Source organism: Barbus barbus (assembly GCF_936440315.1).
Source record: "Barbus barbus genome assembly, chromosome: 25".
In the NCBI taxonomy this organism is placed as follows: Eukaryota; Metazoa; Chordata; class Actinopteri; order Cypriniformes; family Cyprinidae; genus Barbus; species Barbus barbus.
Genome location: NC_136753.1, coordinates 9500345 through 9521427, shown reverse-complemented (window position 1 = coordinate 9521427; position 21083 = coordinate 9500345). Strand labels below are relative to the sequence as shown.

General features: G+C 36.7%; 2 protein-coding genes across 2 annotated transcripts in view; one reads left to right on the top strand and one right to left on the bottom strand.

Annotated features, from left to right (window-relative positions):
* The first annotated feature begins 1364 nt into the window (after positions 1-1364).
* Positions 1365-18091, top strand: obsl1a (obscurin like cytoskeletal adaptor 1a). Its single transcript, XM_079377280.1, has 24 exons — positions 1365-1764; positions 3989-5173; positions 5997-6266; positions 6520-6780; positions 6943-7248; positions 7659-7925; positions 8215-8490; positions 8837-9112; positions 9254-9526; positions 9826-10101; positions 10299-10574; positions 10668-10943; positions 11036-11311; positions 11938-12207; positions 12313-12579; positions 12660-12929; positions 13422-13688; positions 13936-14202; positions 14310-14422; positions 14519-14672; positions 16355-16516; positions 16643-16747; positions 16856-17122; positions 17273-18091. Exons 2-24 carry the CDS (start codon positions 4072-4074, stop codon positions 17542-17544), a joined length of 6549 nt encoding a protein of 2182 aa, XP_079233406.1. The 5' UTR covers positions 1365-1764; positions 3989-4071; the 3' UTR covers positions 17545-18091.
* A 35-nt stretch (positions 18092-18126) lies between these two features.
* spega (striated muscle enriched protein kinase a) overlaps positions 18127-21083 on the bottom strand; it is a 42093-nt gene continuing 39136 nt past the window's right edge. The window contains exons 34-38 of the mRNA XM_079377162.1: positions 20808-21047; positions 20481-20704; positions 20302-20377; positions 19952-20101; positions 18127-19518 (exon numbers count right to left, since the gene is read on the bottom strand). Coding sequence (XP_079233288.1) covers positions 19314-19518; positions 19952-20101; positions 20302-20377; positions 20481-20704; positions 20808-21047 — 895 coding nt within the window. The 3' untranslated portion in view covers positions 18127-19313. The remainder of the gene's footprint in view (positions 19519-19951; positions 20102-20301; positions 20378-20480; positions 20705-20807; positions 21048-21083) is intronic.

Genomic DNA, 21083 nt, shown 5'->3' with positions numbered 1-21083 from the left:
AAGACACTTTATATCAACTAGCTTGTAGAGCAGTAAGGCCAATCATTTGATTGGCAGAGGGGGAAAAACAAGATGTAAAGGAAGGAAAATAAAGAAAAGAAAATAATACCTTTTAGTATATATTTTCTTTGACCTGTTAGTAAATGTAAACAAAGAAATAAATGAGTTTGTATTGTTGTTTTTGAAAACCATGAATTATGTCTTGTACAATAGGTCAGGATATCATAATTATAGTCTTTAGAGTACTTAGAGAGATTTTAAAGGAGGAACTAAGGGTATCTGATAACAATAACTTGGACATGAATAAAGCAGTTTGTAATTATGTAAAATGATCTAGGGTTTTAATGTAAATACTGTTTGACAGAGATGTGTTGGCTATAGCTGAAGAGTTTGTGTTTACAGTTGATGAGACATGTATTAAGTTGAAGCGACTGCTCGTGACATTCACAAAAACACAGATCAGTCCACTCGATCCATCACTACTAATAATTTCATGTAATGTATTTTTGTTGTTGTTTTTTTCCTCTGTTCAAATGATGTGGACATGGTTTAGAAGCATTAAGAAGATTTATCTATTTTTTTTAATGTTCAGAATTTTAGTTTTTACTTAAAGGTATAGTTAGCCCAAAAATTAAAATTCTTTCAATAATTACTCAACTTCATGTTGTTCCAAACCCGGAAGACCTTCGTAAGACATTTGTTACTGTCTATGCAGAGTCAGAAAGCTCTTGGATTTCATTAAAAAAATCTTCATTTGTGTTTTCCGAAGATGAACAAAGATCTTACGGGTTTGGAACGACATAGAAATAACTACAAATATGAAACAAATTAGCATTTGCAAACAAATTATGCTAGAGCTTTTTTCAGAACTAACCACAAATTTCTGAGCCATGCTATTTATATATTATTGTTCACTGCTGTAGTTTATTATTTTAAAAACAAAACATGTTCCACAGAATTTGAAATCCAGAAGGTAGCCAACATATTTTGTCTTAATTTTGAACAGTATATCTATTGCTTTCTTAATCTTAAAACCTAATCAACTTTTGTTACATTTTGTTTAGGTTTCTGACTGAAAAGGGTTGTTATCTCTAGCTTTGCAAAATGTGACTGCAGTGAGTGAGTGACTTTGAATATTGTATAACTTGTATGTTAACATAGAGAAGAAATGTAGTTAATCTTTTAGTGTATTAATTTTTTTTGAAAGGACCAGACCCTGCCAAGTGGAAAGGGTCAAGTGGTTAGGTGGTCTAAATTTAACCTTTGCAGCCCAGCACTCCCCCAATGATGATAGCTGTGCTATGTTTAGTAGGATGGGTGGCAGCTGTAAAAGCATTTATTGGCTCTGAGCTGACAACGACACAGGCCCCGGTACCGTATGACACATTCATTGTTTGGTGGTGGTGAAAAAGAAGAGAGCTTAGCCACATTGAAAGGCACATATGAGAAGCACATGCATACAGAGACACATCAAGAAGCTCAAGAAATAAACCACACCAGTAGAAAGAATTGGAGATCAACCTGGATGGATTAACGTTAGTATTTAGAAGACCAAAGCATCTGTCGTGTGGAATATTTTCTATGACCTGCAACTGTTCAACGCTAATGATATGATTTTTTTTCAAAATCATAACAAACACAGAGGTCAAAGGTCATTTCTTAAAGAAGAAAATCTGATATCAGGGTCAATATCCTCTTAGAAGAGGGCCTGAAGATTAGTGTTTTGGCTGGTCCTACATGCTGATCTGATCTTGCTGTTGACACGTGAGTTTACGTTTGAGATGCTTACTTTTTATGATGGTGTCTTCTTTTGCAATGTAAATGTCATAAAAATAATGGCTAGGTAAATGCGATCACATTTCTGTTTCAAAAACGTCAGGTGCTCAATCACAAGTGTTTAAGTCACAATCAAAGTTTATTTTTTAAAGGACTGTTACATTATTGTATCATAGTACAACATACACAAGTGCGCACTGGAAACTCAGTTTTACTACAAATATACATAGAATTCAGAAGTATAAGATATAGACTACTTAATATACGACTGAACAGATAAACCTTTTTTTTTCTAGTTAATATCTTTTGGATAGCCTGGACAGGAAGCAACAATTCACTGCGACCCTGACGGTGAACCTATGATAAAAATATTAGGTAACAATTTATAATAACTTTGATTAGTGATCATGAACAAACATCATATAATGCTTAACAGATCAGTTCCACATTCAGATATGAATATTTATTAAACTTTCATGATATTTATAACCATCTGAATGTTAATAATTAATTAATAAACATTGTACCTATATTATTTATTAATGATCAATGTTAATGTATCTTTTATAAGCACACTTAAACTACTTTATATTTTTATTTACAGTCAGTATGCTGTAATTTACACATCTTGCTGTGATTCTTTGGTCATGGATATTAATTATATTAACATTATATTGGCACAAGTGTGCATTATTCATCTGACTATTATTAGGGCATGGTTCATATTACTTGACTGGACACTTCCAGAAAATTTACCAAGCGTGACCCAATTACTATTAATGCACTATGTCTTTAATATACTCTCAGTAATCTTTTATGTTGCACTGACTGATATGGCAGTCATCTTGGACATAACCTCTCAAATTCTCAAAGCCCAACAGACCCAGGAATGCAATTTGATCCAATGGAGATCACTGAAATTCTTTCAGTTCGTTTACCCCCACTCTCTGGTTCGACTGAGAATTGTCACATAGCTTCCCTGTTCGTTCATTGACAGAGATTGTGTTATTTGCATTAAAACACATATTTAGAAAAGTATTGAACAGAACACAGACCACACGATTTGTTCAAACAATTACACTACATTTATGTTGACAACATAGTATTTTGGTGCAAGACACTAAAATCAGTGAGATGTGATAGAACAAACAAAACGTGTAAACTGACCAACAATTAAAAACATTTCATGTATGAATGTCCTTTAAACAGTAAAAGTATTCTCTACTGACTTGGACAGAAAAGCAGCCATAGTATGAAATTTAATGTACATGTTTATATGGATTTGTATTCATATAATATTTTAGTATACAGAAATTCATGTTTAGTAGGGGTATGTTAACACACTGCTCTCATAAATATCATACTAACAGTGATGGTATGTTGATGTATAGTCCCTGATATAGAAAAGTGATGAATCCTGATGCTATGAGTGTTTGTCGGAGTAGTTCATCTCAACATGCTTTGTCTTGTGCCGCACATGGCCATCTCTCCCGCGTCTTTATTTGGACAGACTATTTTAAATGCTTCCTCCTGATAAACAGCACCAGCTGTCTGGGCTCAAGTAGGGAATGGGGACTGGAGTTATCTTGACTGCTGTAAGAGGACTTCCTTTATGCAAGGAATGTTTCACTATTCTACATAAAGTTCACAATATACATTGTATTGTACCATTACAAAAAAGTAACAGGTGTGGTATTTTTGACACAAACACAGCAGTATTGAAAAATGCACTTACACTACATACAAATGATCTCACTGCAATAGTGAAAACGCATAATGCTTAAAATAGTACTGTACTGAAGAGTTAAAAACAGCAGAAAAACATTCTTACTCAAAAACATAATAATAGAGAAAGAGAGAGAGAGGGAAGGTTGTAATATTTTCTTTTACTGGATCCAGAAAGAATGTGCAAAATGGAGGGTTTGACATTTGTCACAGTTGGGAAAGTTCTTGCACTGCGTTTTTATTTTTTTTGTTAGCCAAGGTTTTATGTATTTGTTTATTAACTTTTCATACTTTATGTCTCGTCATAACGGTCTATAAAATGTCTTTAGAGATTCATTGAGCTACAAGTCCCCAAATTAGAGAGATAGAGAGAGAAAAACACAATGGGTAAACTCATAATTCACAATGAGTTATAATAACAGGAATGTTACAAATGTCAGATTAAAAAATTATGACAAGTGTAAAACTTTGTTTTTTGTTTTTCCAGAGCTGGGTATGTGCCACAGATATTTGTGCCATTCCTAATTCCAATAATAACACAGAATAAGTGATTACAAGACAGTAAAAAATATGGATCTATTTGGAGGCGCTCCACGTGTGCTTGGTTACCCGCGTCCAGTTTTGGTGAAATGTGGAAAAGATGCTGTTCTTAAATGTCAGATTGGTGGAGATCCCCAGCCAGATGTGATCTGGGAGCGGAAAAACGAGTCTATTCTTCCTGAGGATCGTTACCGTATTACTCAAGATGGCAAGGTATACAGCCTTTACATTTCTGGCGTGACAATGGAAGATGCTGGTCAATATATTTGCCGAGCTAAAAACAACATTGGGGAAACATATGCAGCTGCTACCCTTAAAGTGGAAGAAGAGCCCCAAGAGCTGCAGCAAACACAGCCAGCACCACCACCACAACAAAATGAAGTAAAAGTGATTCCACCAGAACAAGAAATCAAGATTATGAATCAACAACAGGATGGGCTGGTACAGAAAGCAGACCCATTCCAAGACAACAAGCCTCGTTTTCTGATCAAACCTCTTTCTTTAAGAGTTGACCGTGGAGAAGATGCTGCATTCTCCTGCAAGCTGTCTGGTGAGCCTTTACCTCAGGTGGTTTGGGAGAAAGATGGTAAACAGTTGAATGAGATCTATGAAAGTTCCCACTACCATGTGGGCCAGCAAGATGGTGGCTGGTTCCAGTTGAAGATTTTCAGAACAAGAGCCCCAGATGGAGGAGTTTACATGTGCAAAGCAGTCAACACATATGGAGAAGCGATGACTGGAGCTGTGCTCCTGGTAGAGCCCATTCCAGAACAAAGAGAGGGAAGCAAGACAAATGGCTACACCAATGGCCATTACTCACCACACCAATCGAGGGCCAAACACTCAAAAGAGCCTCACTTAAATGTGTCGAAGGCTAAGAAGTTCACAGTAACAGAAGGTAAACATGCCAAATTCCGTTGCTATGTCACAGGAAAGCCTAAACCAGAGATTGTATGGAAGAAAGATGGAGAGAATATTGTGCCGGGTCGACGATTTCTAATTTTTGAAGATAGAGAGGGGTATTACACCTTGAAAGTACTGTACTGTAAGCAACAGGATACAGGACTCTACATATGTGCCGCCTCAAATGCACTGGGAAACACACTGAGTGCTGTGCAACTCTCAGTTAAAGGTAACTCCATTTTTAATTGTCAACTGTTTAATTAATTACTTGCATATCTGTATCAAACAACTAACATGTCTCTGGGTTTTCTTGACAGTTCAGAGAACTAATCAAAACATTCTTACTCCTTCACTAAGAATCTTACGACTATTGCTAAAATCATTGTCTTTGTTTTGTGAGTTGTCATATCAGCATTATCTCCCATTATGAGTTAATATATGTTGTTGTGTGCTTAAGACTTAAGGTTAGCATATAATTAAAATATGAGACTATGGTATATTAATAACACTGATATACCAAGTTCTCAACATTGGTTGTATTGTTACTGTAATGAATTCCTTTCTCTTTATGACCATAACAGTGACTGTCTGACTTTGTGGGTATATATTTAGTTGTAAAGTCATGCACTGAGCAATGTATTCGATGAACACTGACCAATGGTCAATGCGTGATGAAAGGTGAGAAAAGCCACAGAGCTCAGTGCATTCCTGAGTGACAGCATCACTGTAATCTTATCAACAATGCAATGGGGCATAGTTCACGCTTTGTAGGGGTGCAATTAAGCCTGTAGGATTATATCCTTTCCTAGTAACTGCATGACCAGAACCTTTTTTTTAACCACTGTCCTTGGCCTGCCACATCCCAGTTGAGGTATTGTATAATTTGAAAGTGTTTAGTTCATATCTATATATATGTGCATAGTGTGTTTAGATAATTAACACTTTGTTGTTTCACAGTGCATCTGCAGTGTGATTTGTTTTAATCACTTAGCAAACTGCAATTACTATAAAAAATAAAAAAAATTCTTATGGTAAATTTCTTCCGTTTATAGGGCCTCCGGTCCGATTTAAGCGAGCTCTTCAAGATGCAGAGGTTAGGGAAAGGGATGTTGCTGTTCTGGAATGTGAGGTTCCGGAAGAATCCATTTCCGCGGCATGGTACCTGGAGGATCAGAGGCTGCAGCCAGGAAATAAGTATAACATGGAACAGAAGGGAACACGGAGAAGACTAACCATACAAAATGTTGGGGCAGATGATGATGGAGTTTACCTGTGCGAGATGCCTGATGGTGGAAAGACTATTGCAGAATTGGCAGTTAAAGGTATGGTACAAAGAGAATAAGTCTTATTAGGGCTATCCAAGTTGACATGTTAACGCTTAGTACTCAAGCCTAAAAATTATCAAAAGCATAAAAAAAAATAACAATAAAAACATAAAACAATATTTTGTGCTGCCCAGCTGCAATTCTTTTTTTTATTACCTAATAAAATAAAAAATAACAAAATAATATTACTTGTGTCATACATATGTAAAAGAAAGATCTGGCTAATTTCATTTACTTATTTTTCTGGTAGGTACAATTGTGAAGAAACTTCCACGGAGGTTAGAGGTGATGGAAGGAGAGAATGCAGCGTTCTTTGTGGAGGTGGAACAAGATGAAATGGATATCTGTTGGTTTAAAGATGGACTGCAGTTGCAAGAAACACATCAAACCATTATCAAGTCTTTTGGCAAAACCCACATCCTTGTTTTTGTCAATACATCATATCAAGACTCAGGCACGATCACCTTTATGGCAGGCAGATCGACAACAAGCTCCAAACTCAGAGTCAAAAGTGAGAGAATACACACATGGCTTTGTGATGCACAAGTTATATTACTGTACAAAAAAAAGAAAAAGAAAAAAAAGAGATTTATTTCTACTAAGTCTTTTTGAAAATAACATTTAATATGTGGAATTTAATATTTAGCATCTGATTTAATTTGTTTTCATTTAGCTGCTCGACACTGCCCACCCATCTGTCCTGTGAGTGTCCAAATGAACACTGACTGTTTAAATGGTGCCATCCTTTCCTGGTCACCTTCACCTAACTTGCAAAACTCTACTAAGTCAGTGTATGTGCTAGAACGTCAGGAAGTAGGCTCTCAGGAGTGGCAGCGATGCCTGACAACAGAGACAGCCACTTCTGCTGAGGTCCTGGGTGACAGCGTGCCTTGTGAGGGTGATTACCGTTTCCGTATCTGCTGTGTTAATAAATATGGCAGAAGTGGACATGTGGAGTTTCCCAAAGTAGTACACCTGGGTAAGAATAAACATTTTACAAACTTTCTGTAATATCAATCTGTCAAAAATAATTTGCATTATAAACACATCACTCATAAGAAATCTATAAAAAGAAGGTAGAGATATAAGTGTGGCAGGTACTACTTACCAAAAAGACCCTTCAGGTTTGTAAAGAACATGCATGTCTTCAGTGAGATTAGGCTTGGCACTTTAACTGTACAGGATATAATTTTAAACATATTTAATTTGCATGTATTCATTTAGAACTCACTTTTATCCAAAGATACTTACTGTACAAGTGAGAAACATCACAAGCAATTTGTCATAAGAGCCTACAATATTCATAGTATAGAATTCTTTTTTTTTTGTATATGTACATTATAGTGGTACAATAACATGAGATAATGTCTTCTATTTTATTGTCTGCAGTCCCATGTCCAAAGATCAAAACCCCTCTGAAGAATGCTGTGGTGACTGGGGGGGAGGATGCTGTGTTCTCCATTGAGCTCTCTGCTAACTTGATTGGCACATGGTTCCTGAATAGCCAGCAGCTGCAGGATAGTGGACGCTTCTCCATCACGCAGTCAAAAAACCAACACACTCTAAGGATTCAACAAGTGCCTAATGTGTACGATGGAGCTGAAATCACCTTCATTGCCAGTGGTGTACGAGATTCAGCAACCCTACAGATTAAAGGTCAGTATGGGTGGGTCATAGATGAATGGGTGATTCATTTTTTTTTTTTAGGTTTCAGGCACCATGTTTGACAATCCCTGACACATATGCATTGATAAATTCTTTACAATAAGATCAATATGCATGTATTATATGCATGGATAGGGTGAATTTTCATTTCATGCTAATTTGAAATCTGTATAATGCTCGGATTGATGCAGTCATATTTCTAACGAATACTTAATTGCATTACTTTCAAGATTTACAACATTGCCAGTTTCACAGAAAATTCTTTATGTCCTGTTTGCAGCACTTGAAGAGAAATTCTTACCAATGTCAGAAATGGACACCAAGAAGACCACTGAGGTGGGAAATCCCATTGTGCTGTACTGTGAGGTGTCCCATCCCACTGCCAATGTTCAATGGTTCAAAGATGGACAAGAGCTACATGTAGAGGAAGGTCTGAATATCCAATCAGATGGGAACATGAGGAGAATCGTCATTCAGTCAGCAGAGTACTTTCATTCTGGAGTCTACACTTGCCAATCAAACAACGACATTCTCACATTTAATGTAAATGTTGAAGGTAAAAACGATACGCAATATTTATTCCTAGTACAACATTACAATTGAAAATGGTCAGCTGGACAATTTTAACATTAAATATTAAATAAAATGAAATATTCACCAAGACATAGTTATGCCCTGTTTATTATAATTTTACTGTTTATTACCACATGCTGTGTGCATTGTTTAGTGCTAGATTCACTGAAGAAAGTGTGTAAGTCATTATTGTTAATGGCTCTTTATTAATAGGCATGCATGCATGTGTGATGTGAATTTGACAATCCTGAATATTCTGTGCCAGATATTGTGTGTATTATATTTTATGGTTATTCTAAATGATTGAAATGCTCTTCTTTTCCCATCAGCCCCACCTGTGTCGTTTAAAGAGATTACGCAGGAAGAGAGGCAGAAAAGCGCAATGGAACTGGACCCTGTGGTCCTGACGTGTGAACTCTCCCGACCAGATGAACCTGTCTACTGGTTTAAAGATGGAGTTGCAGTTCTTCAGTCAGACAACATCACCATTCAGTCTGAAGGCACCATGAAAAGATTTATAATCCGATCAGCGGCGCTGGCAGATGCTGGGACGTATACCTGCCAAGCAGGCGATCAAACCATGTTGTTTTCTGTCAACATTAAAGGTAACATTCGAAATACTGGTTCTCTAGAATCATATTGCATAAGAAGAATGTTTATATTCCATTTCTTTACAATCTAAGTTGAGTCACAGTACACTGAAATTACAAAAAAAAATTTAACTGATGATGTTGACTTACATTTAGAACCTCCGGTTACAATTGTGGACCCAAAAGATGACATCCACATGGAGCGTTATGTCGCTGAGGAGGTCGTCCTGAACTGTGAGATCTCTCGATCAAATGGAGAGGCTCACTGGTTTAAAGATGGCCTGAAGCTCCAGGAAAGTGAGAATGTCAGAATCAGTGCTGAAGGCCCATACAGGAGCGTAACCATTCTCTGCGCTTCCAAACGGGATTCTGGAGAGTATGTATGCGACACAGGCGGTGACTCGATTTTTTTCCAGCTGATTATTACGGGTAAGTATCCAAGGATAGGTTTCAAGTGATTTTCTCACTTCTTTATCTCTGTTTTATACTTCATTTCTAAGTAAGATTTTGAATTATTAATCTTTTAATTTCAAACAATTGTTTAATTAATTAGTATGGCTGTTTATTAAAAAGTAATTTATGTAGTAATTAATTCAATTGTTATTTAAACCAAATATTTGTTGTATTCATAAACAGCTGGAATAACCTCATTATAGCATTTTTCAAAAACCAGCAGCATGTATTTTTTTCATGTTTTGTCAACCATTATGCACCTCTTCTAAACCCAGAGGCTCCAGTCCGCATTGTGTCCCCCAGAGAGTCAGAGGTCGATGTGTGTATACTGAGGTCTGAGAAGCTGGTCCTGAGCTGTGAGATCTCCAAAGCACATGCAGAAGTCTGCTGGTTTTGTGATGGCATGGAGGTGGAAGAGAATGATAACTTGAAACTGGAGGATGATGGGATATACCACAGGCTGGTGATTCCCTGTGCTACCATTGATGATTCTGCAGAATATGTATGCGAGACTGCAGATGACTCTGTCACATTTTGGGTGAAAGTAGAAGGTAATTTTGTGTAGTTTGTGCAAAGTAGGAAAGAAACATTTTTTTTTCTCTTATCTAACATTTGATGTATTTCATAATATTCTATTCTAGATTTGTATAGGTTTAATATTGGGGTTTATTGATTTATGGGGTTAATTTTATTTATAAGTATTGTTTTTTTTTTTATGAAATTCTGCTGATGATACTCTTTTCCACAGAGCCCCCTGTTAAACTTTCTAGTTCCAAGCTGACAGGCAGCATTACAGAAAATTGTACTGGTGAACCTGTAGTCCTAGAGCTTGAAGTTTCCCGTGATAATGCAGAGGTGTGCTGGATGAAAGATGGAGTGAAGGTGGAAGAGAGCAGCAACATCACAGTTACGGAGAATGGCCTCATACGCAAGCTTACTATCCATTTTCCAACTCTGAAGGATTCTGGAATATATACCTGTAATGCCATAGATGACACAATGGATTTTAAAGTCAAAATTACTGGTATGATGGAAAACCATTATTTCCTAGTCTTTTTCAAAGTTATTAGTACTTTTTTTCTGAAGGTTAATTTTTCTTTATCTTTATTTCTTCCAGAGGCACCAGTAAAAATCCTGAATAAAGATCAGATCAAGAGTGAGCACAAGGTTGCGTTATATGATGATGTTGTATTGGAGTGTGAGCTGTCCACGGCCAATGGTGTAGTCAGTTGGTATAAAAACGGAAGCCCTATTGAGGAGAATGAACGCTTCTGTTTTGAGGAGGAAGGTGCCTTCAGAACACTCGTCATTCTCTGTGCAGAGCTGCAGGACTCTGGAGAATATATTATTGATGCTAAAGATGATTCAATTTCATTTCATGTCACAGTACAAGGTAAAATGTGTCTTTCAGATGTATTGATGTGAACCTGTGCATGATCCCAAAAGCAAACAAAAATCATAATAACATACTTTTGATGAACTCAGAGCCATCAGTGAAGATCATTGGCAACTCTGGTGATCCTGATTATCAGGAAATGGTGACAGGAGATGATCTCATCTTAGCTTGTGAGGTTTCTCGAGCCAATGCACCAGTTACATGGCTATTTAATGATAAGCCATTGGTCCCTGATGACCGAACACATATTGAAAGCAATGGAACACTCCGGAAACTGACTTTGTCCAACATCCTCCTTTCTGACTCTGGGAAATATATGTGTGATGCTGTTGATGACCAAATGATAACCATTGTTAAAGTTCAAGGTACTGTGTTTATTTACCTTTCCCTAATATAATAATTGTGTTTAAGAACAAGGGGCTTCTGAAATAAATTGTATCTGGTTTATGAAGAATACATTGCTAACTGAGTCAGTGACTTGACACTCATTAATTATTCTTAAATACACCTCTTCTGTATTTTTTAAAGTTTGTCCACCTATTTAAAATCATGTGGTGTGACCAACGCCGTCATGTGGTCTAACTACCTTGCAGAAATATTGAGCAGAAAAAGAAAAGAAAATTGATGATTTTACCTTTATGTTCAAGGCAATACTAGTTTGGACTGTAAATTGCCATGTGGTCTGACTCCCTAAACACCTAATAATATTTATGAATTCATAATTCATGATATTTATAAAAAAAATACTTTCTAACTTCAGAAATATTTTTAAAAATGTTTTTGAAAATTATGACTAAGAGATGCTATTACTTGCTTGATGGTTACACCACATGACATTTTAATTATTAAAATGAAGCATTTCCAGAAAATGGCTTACATTTCTTAGCATGTTTTAAACTAGACTTTTCTTTTCTTAACTGTGGACACTCTTCGTGTCATTGGACCATTTACCTGAAAAACCTTATATACCTTGTGTTGTATTAATCTCCAGAGCCTCCTGTTGAATTCCTCAACAAAGAAGAAGTGGACTTGGTCACTGGTTATGAAGCAGAGGCTGTCACTCTTACTGCCATGGTTTCCAGACCTAATGCTATAGTGCGATGGCTTAAAGACTGGACTCCAGTCAGCGATGAACGTTTCCACATATCCAGTCTGGGCCTGACCCGCACTTTCACCATCAACCCATTAAAGAAGCTTGATAGTGGAGAGTATACATGTGATGCAAACACAGATGAGATGCACTTCAGTCTCCTGGTCAAAGGTTGGTAACTGGAATCAAACGTTTGCTTGTGACAGAGCAAAGTCACATTAGCATTGCAACTCATTTAACATAAAATAATAACCACGTAACCTGTGTGTGTTATAGACATGCGTATTAAATTTGTGAAGCCACTGGATGACACAGTGGCCCATAAAGATGGTATGGTAACACTCTGCTGTGAGCTATGCAAGGCCAAAGCAGATGTCCAGTGGAAGAAAGATGGAGTAGAGATCATTCCCAGCCGTCGCTTCTCTATCCGTGCCAATGGGACAGAGAGGAGTCTCACAATCCATCGTCTCACCAAAGAAGATGCTGGAGAGTATGCTTGTGAGTCCAAAGATGACTGCACCAGTGCCAGATTAAGGGTAGAATGTAAGTGTGAAACATCTGAAGATACTAAAAGATACTAAAACAAACACACTCAATACTATCCACTTGCTTTGCATTTGCAGTGCCCCGTGTGGTGGAATTCCTCACAGAGATTCACAATACCACAGTCATGGAGGGTGAGGATGCTACCTTTAAGTGTGTGGTCTCCCCTGATGATGTTCAGTTGGTCTGGCTCATGGATGGAGAACCCATGAAACCCAGTGATCGCTACCATATTGAACAGAACAGCCTCTGCCATACTCTAATAATCCGGAAGGTCCAGCTTTTGGATTCCTCTCGGATCACTGCAGAGGCTGAGGGTATCATTTCTAAAGCCAGCCTCAAAGTCCAGGGTAAGTAAATAAATGATTCATTTTAATAATTAGTTCATCCAAAAGAAAAGGATATGTTGTCATCTACTCACCCTAATATGTTTCAAAACAAGTCATCAAATACAAAATAAGATATTTTGTAGAATGTCCAAGCTGTCCTTTTTCAGATAACAAAAATGAACAGTGATTCACACTGCTATGCTCCAATTAAAAACAAAACATAATAAAACTATAGCAGTAATCGGTATGATTTTTACACTTGATTACTTTTTTATTTTCTGTTCATTGTGCAGGAAACACACACACACACACACACACACACACACACACACACACACACACACACACACACACAATGACCTAGACAGGCATTATTTCTAAAATAAATATGTGCAATGATCAAGATTTGACACAAAAATTACAGGGGATTTTTTCAGCAAATACTGACTTCAGTTTTTTACTAATGTAAATATTTGTGGCTTTGTAACACTAAACTTTTACATTTACATGCAGAGGCACAGGTGTTGTTCACAAAGAGAATGGAGGCAGTGATGGCTGAAGAGTTTGGCGAGGCTATATTAGAGACAGAAGTGAGTCTGGAATCTGGAGAGGTGCAGTGGATGAGACAAGGGGTGGTGATCCAACCAGGACCCAGACATAAACTCACCCAGAATGGCTGCAAACGCATCTTGACCATCACAAACCTCAGCCTGTCTGATCGTGGCACTTACCGCTGTGAGACTCTCCATGACCGTACACAAGTCAAACTCAATGTGGAGCGTAAGTGGCCAAGAGCATTTTCAAATATTTGGTACTTTAGCCTTAACTATTTATAATTCCGCTGAAACAATGTACAATATTTTGGTGATCTTAAATAAAATGCACCTAAGAACGTGGGAGTCATTTCAATAAGAAAATCAGCTATTTCTGATCTTTGGCCTAACAGTTCTGAAATTGTCTATACATGAAGACATTTTTTTTTTATTTAGTTTAAGATTTAATAAATAAGCTCTGTTACAATTTAAAGCGAGGAAGATTGTCATACGCAAGGGGATGATGGACATTGAGACATTTGAGAGAGAGACTGCATCCTTCGAGGTGGAACTTTCTCATGCTGATGTCGAGGGTGTGTGGCAAAAAGATGGTCTGCGTGTCAAACCCAATAACAACTGGCGTGTTAGTTGCAATGGACAAGTACATGGTCTCACCCTCTCCAACCTCACCTTAGAGGATACTGGTAGCATTGTCTTCTCTGCAGAAGGTCTGAGAACTACTGCCAGACTGGTAGTCAAAGGTGGGTATATAAAACTAAAAGTAGCCTATATTTCCAAGTTTAAGGGATCTTAATAATTTTTTTTACATAACTGGCAAAAATAACAAGAATTTTGCATTACATTTTAGAAACACCAGTAACGATCATTAAGAAGCTGTCTGATGTCAGGTTTGAGGAGGAATCTCCAGTCATTTTGGAGTGTGAGTTGTCTAGGCCAAATGTAGACGTCAGATGGCTAAAGGTACTCCTAAATGGGGGAAAGAAAATAACACAGTACCTTCCTAAATACATTACTGAGTCTTACTGAGCTGTTTTCTATCTGTGGATCAATTGGCAGAATGGGTTGGAGCTGAAATCCAGTAAGACTTTGAGGATTTATTCCATGGGTCGTAAACGCTGTCTACAGATCTTGGAATGCAGCATCGGTGACTCTGGCATTTATACTTGTGAAATAGGTGACCTCAGCACTTTCTGTAAACTTGAGGTCTATGGTAAGCTTTTTCACTTTATTCTTCATTTCTTTCCCAGCTTGTTGCTTATTGGAAACATTGAGAAAATGCACACTATCGGTAAAATTCCCCTGTTGTTTTAGAGAGGATTTTATTTGAGACTAGACATTTTTTGCTCAGTTAACCCTCTACGGGATATCATCATTTATAAATGACACTAAGAAAATTGCATTTAAAATACAATATTAATGTTCAGCCAACATAATTGTATTTTAGTGATGTCAAATGACATCCCCTTCAACCAGTAAAATTAAAATTTATTTACCATGTGCTTCATATTTTAAGTAGTAAAGAAGGCATTAGCACATGTTAGGCCACATGCTTTCAAGGCTCCATAGTGAGCTCATTTTAGACTAGAAAATATATATAAATTCAAGTTTTAAAAAATTTAATTGTACATCCAAGTGTGTTTTCTAAAGTTTTGTCATTTTTAATGCACTTTTATAAAAACAGTAACTCAGAGACCAAAAAATCTGAGCATCAGAAAGTCCTATTATGGGATGCATACTTTGTATAGCTGGCACTATTGACCAGCATTGGCAGACAGTATAATAACCTTTTTGCATGTGTTTTAGGTTCATTTTAGTAAGATTTTTGGAATATGGAGAGACAAATCTGTACTTATTTCAGAAAGTATTGATGATAGTGATAGGAGTGCATCAGAAAATCAGGTGGTAGTAATAAAAGAAGTTGTTGAGCACCAAGGAGGATAGAAGCAATGAGGGTGAGGGCAGTGATGAAGAATAGGTTGTTGTGGAAGTCAGGCATTTAGGTACATTATTGTATGCCAGTTTGAAAGATGTAATCCATACAACAGCCAGAGGTCAGGAAAGATGCCAATGTCTATTGGCAATACTATACTGACAGGCAGCGATGCTCCAATGATGACTGCACAAGTTAGCATCTACTTACGTGTGGGTTGTGTGGGGTGCACTGAAAAAGAAGAGTCTTGTTGACTTTCACTTGTGCTATGATAACTGATTCAAAATGACAAGTTAAAACGCAATTTTGTTGATTTAATGCTTATAAGACATAGTTTTCAGGCAGTGAAATTGCATCCAAATTTGAGTCAAGTTTTAGATATTTTCACGTGTGAGTTCCAAATCAAAAATAGCAGCTCAAGAAAAAAAAAAAATGAAATGTTCATAAAGGTTTTTAATGTATTTTTAAACAGAGAGACCTTTTCACTTCTTTTCAGATAGTGAAAAAGCATTTGATTGTGTGTGAAGTTTCAAACAATTAGGCAAAAATAATTTACCCTAATGGGACAAAGTCAGTTATAAATGACAGAACCCTAAAAAAAAGGTCAAAGGTAAAATGTAGAAAACAAACTTTGGAAAAGGATTTTAATCCTAAATATATGTAAAATATAAAGTCAATAATTTTTTTCAAGCTGTGAGTTCACAATTAGTGTTATAGTTTATATGAGGCTCACTGCACCCTGTTTACTTAGCACGAATTTAGGAAGGTTATCTGAACTTTAAACTTGGAATGAAACCAAAACTGGCTATATGTATTTTCTTATTGTTACTGGTTTTTGTGAATGATCGTTTTTGTAAATAAATATTTGAACCTATGTCACAAAGCAATACACATTTCTATACTAAATAAATCCCTTAGATCTTTGCTAAAAGTTTATAACATTTTCTCCACATTGTGCTCAGAACATGAATTAGAGATCATAACTGGCTTGGAGGATCTTTGGATTAAGGAAGACCAGAATGCTGTCTTCATGTGTGAGCTGTCTATGGAAGATATGCCTGGGGAATGGTACAAAAATGGCAGCAGGATACGCCCCACTAGCAGCATCAAGACTCGTACAGAGGGTGAGGATAAACTTATGTGGATAAACTACAACTAATCTTGTTTTGAAGTGCTTCTGTGTACAATATCAGACTTTTAAATTATACTCGAGAAATAAATTAGTTATTTTTCTTTTACCTTTTAAACAGGCACAAAGCACTTCCTGCTTATATGCAACGTCAAGCCAGAAGATTCTGGAGAAATCAAGTTTGTTTCCAAACAAGTGGAGTCAATTGCTTATCTTGAGGTTGAAGGTATTGTACAAAATGTGTACTTTAATTGAATATGATTCTGCCTTGATAGTGAATAAAAAAGATAATTTAATTCAACCAAAAATCTTTTGTCCATATCTATTTTTACAGAGCTTCCTGTAAGCATTGTCCGTCCCCTCAGGGATCGTACGGCACTGGAAAAACATCGAGTCATTCTAGAATGCACTGTATCGTCCGCAAATTGCGATGTCACCTGGTACAAAGGGGAGCAAGAGTTGGAATCCACAGAAAACATGGAAATAATACAAGATGGCTCTTATCATAAACTTGTCATCCACCAGGTGGCGCTGGAGGATGAGGGAACCTATAGTATTGAGGTTGGGGAGCACACATCCACAGCCAAGCTGATGGTGGAAGGTGAGTATCGTGTGAATTCAACTGCTGACTATATATATATATCAATGACTTTTGTGTGCTAATAGAATAGCACAAATTATTAAGTCAATATTATGAAACACACAGTATTAATATTCATAGTTCAATCTTTTTTTCTATTTATCTTTACAGCCCAGTCTATCCTAGTGGTGAAGGACATTGAGGATGTGGAAGTGACAGCTCCTGAAATGGCTTGCTTCCAGTGTGAAGTGTCTGTGACCCTCATCAAGCTTCCCATCTGGACACTGAATGGGGAGACCCTGCAGTCAGGGCCCGATGTCCAAATAGAGAACCAAGGGACTGTCCACAAACTGACATTCAAAAAAACCAGCTCTAACATGAGCGGGACAGTCAGGTTTACCACAGGGAAAGCCAAGACTAGTGCCAAACTGACAGTGCTGTAGAAATTATCGCATACATGAGGACAGTATAAAAGAGGGGTATACTATATATATATTGATGTGTGAAATACATAATGATTTAAACCTGATGGTAGTCAGTATGGAATATCCAGTTGGAACAGAATGCAATAGCAAGCAAGTGTCATTGTAAACTCGAGATGGACATTGGAAGTGTTATAAAGATGCACAGTTTTTTTTTTTTTTTTGCAGTACTACCATTAAATTAATTTAATACAACTCACTCATGAATGTTGACAAAGAAGAGAAAGTATGTTGTATGTTATGGGGATGGGACACGTTTTATAGTATTTATAATCTTTAATATTTTACAGAACAGAATGACAGAACATTCTATTTTATAGATGCAAAAATGGAATGTTTGTTTAGAATTTTCAGAATTTTGTTAAATGAAAGTCAGCAATAATATCAAAGCTAATATGTAATATAAAACCATTTTCAGGGTAATGATGATATTGTAGCAGTAAACATGATGTCCCTTTTTAAAAAAGGAAAAAGGAAAAAATAAATAAATGAAAACTCATAAGATGCCCATCTGTCTTTAATTTTCAATTTTATTTTGAATTCTGCTGAAAGAATACTTCATTAGAAAGGAGAACGTCTCTTAAAAGAATTAAAAACATAAATATACGTACGTTATCACAGTACCCTTACCAGTTATAGTTGTTGACCTTTTTTTTTTTTTTTTTTTTTTTTTACCAAAGACCTACAGCAAAAAAATCTATAATGAAACATTGTATTGAAAGGCATGCCAAACAGTGCAATATACAGAGTTCGAAATATAAAATCAAATATAAAGGTACATCAACCAGATTTACATAGTAGTAGTGACATAATGAGCAAAGGAGAACATTTTCATTCTTGGTTTGACACGGTTTTATAAATAAAATGTGAAACCAGTTGGAACACCAGAGCATAATATGTTTCTAAACTGTAATGAAGCTTAACAGTATGTTACTTACACTCTATATATTTAAAACACTGACAAATCAGCATTTTACACTGCAGACAAGTTTGTGTATTTTAAGAATTCTCAAAAGAAAACAATCTGTTTCCATGAAATGTAGAAAACAGTATTATTGTATTCTTCTTCATGAACAGGCCCTATTACTTTACCTCTTTCTGCAATTCTTAAAATAATTCCATATTCCAAGTCCAAATGGATGCATCACATGTAGCAAACTACATTAAAAAACAAAATGATGTCAGCACTGATAGCCTCATGGGCAGCATGCTGACATGGTGTGGTTGCGCTTCGGGTGTCCCGAGGTCGAGTCCTGGCTCACAGACTCTCCCCCTCTCTCTCCCACTTGCTTCCTGTCAAAATCTACACTGTCCTATCAAAAAAAGAGGCAAAAATGCCAAAAAAAAAAAAAAAAAAAAAAAAAAATTGACAATGCTTTATAAAAACATTCATCCTGGTACAATCACAATCAAGTTAACTGAATCCAGTATTGCTCCTAATGTAATGCCCATCACCTTGAAAAAACTGTTACTTGTCTACAGCTGGCAACCAACTATCCTATTATCAACACCATTGACAAACAGTCAATGCTTTTTTTTTTTTTTTTTTTTTGTAATATAGAGTCTATTTTGTTCTCATATTACTCATATTACTGGTGTCATCAAGGAAACCTCTGGGTCTAATTTTCAGCAGGCATTTTCCAGCTCTCTAGGAATTCATTACCTTATTCTGTTCAAAGTCAGTGTTGTTCTTCACTGATAGTTGTGCTTGGTGAACTAGGCTTGGTTGGTCAGGCTGGGGATGAAGACCCACTCTGGTAGACTCTCAGGAGGACCTTGTGTTTAGTAGCTGACTCTGCACATCTGCGCTGATGTTCCTCCAGGAATTCTTTGAGCCGTGTAGTAGTAAAAGTCAAGGTCTGTCGACGCAGCTTCTTTAGATATGAGTCATGAAGCCATGAATGATTGAGGCAGTCCTTAATGGTGGGTCGACACCTGAGGAAAAAGTCCATAAAATCAGTCCAGTTATTAGGATATCTACTATATTTACTCTTCATAACTAAGGACATAACAAAACAAACAAACATAATATCTTCTATATAAATGTTGAATTTAAAAAAAGGTAGTGCTAATTTAAACATAAAATACTTTTCAAACTGTTTTCAGATTCTTCCTGAAATTTTTGGACATATTCCTTTTTTTAACCTCAGGAACAATGGAAGTTTTGAGTAATCCTGAAGACACTAACCACTGTGTTTGAATAGGGTTAGAAGTAAATTCTGCACAAAGTTAACCCTCCAAGAGCTACCCCTAATCTAAAATGTGCAATGCAGTGGAGGCTCCAGGAACAGTTTGAAAACCCTTGTACTTAAGGGTTAAATTTCAACTGAAGTTTGAACTGGATCCAGGTTGTTTAATTGATACTCACCATGGATAGCCAGTTAATGTCTTCTTTAAAAAAGTGGAGGCACTTTGGGAAACCTTTGGGTAGAGCTTAGTTGAGTCAAACTTTGCGGCATGGATTTTGGTCTCTGTCAATTTTGGGTCTTTGTCTTGGAAAGGAAGTCTACCGCTGAGCCTACAGTATAAACAAAGTGGCTTAAAATTAATTTCTAAAATAGTTTTAAGTAAGATAAGCTTAAATATGTTCTAAATGGGAATGTTTATTTTTCTATTACATGTTACTGCTTCTCTTAAAAATATACCACAAAACAATAGTAAAGTTTGTTGCAACTTCTGTTTGATGCCAACTTTAATTCCTTTATAGACTGGACTTACATAATATAGGACAGAACGCCCAAACTCCAGATGTCAGCTGGGGGTCCTACTAGATCCCCTTTCAGCAATTCTGGAGCTTGAAGAAGGCAGGAAACAGGTCATTTATGTCAACAAGACAGGAATAGACATAATTTAAATCATTATATAGAGAAATGCTACAGGTTCTATGTTGTGCATACCCATGTACTCCAGAGTCCCAAGTTCTCTGCTATACTGTTTGAGGGATACAGGGTTAAACCTTTGAGCACTGCCGAAATCTATGATCTTAATCACATTGAGGTTGGTGACCATGATGTTGTCTGGCTTAATGTCCAAATGAAGAATCCGGCAGTTGTGGAGATATTCTAAACCCTGAAGGATCTGGACAATGAAACCCACTACATCATCTTCAGAGTAACAAAATCTGGAAGTGAAAACAAGAGTACTCTGAGAACACTGAACTTCATTTTCACCGCCCAGTTAAAATATAATCTATCAAATCTTGACCATACTGGAACAATACACACCTGTCAATGAGACTATACAGGATCTCTTTGCCTGTGCAGTACTCTGTTATGAGTACAAGGTAGCGAGGTGTGATATAGGCTTCATGTAGGGCCATGATTCTTTCATAACGGAGGGACTTGAGGATTTCATACTCTTTTATGACCGCTTGCTTGGTCTGCTGATCATAGGGAATAAACTTTGCTATAAACATCTTGCCTGTTGAGTTTTCTTGGCAATCCCTTATCACTCCAAAACGACCCCTGTCAAAAAACGGATGAGTTGTGTGAAAATGCTTG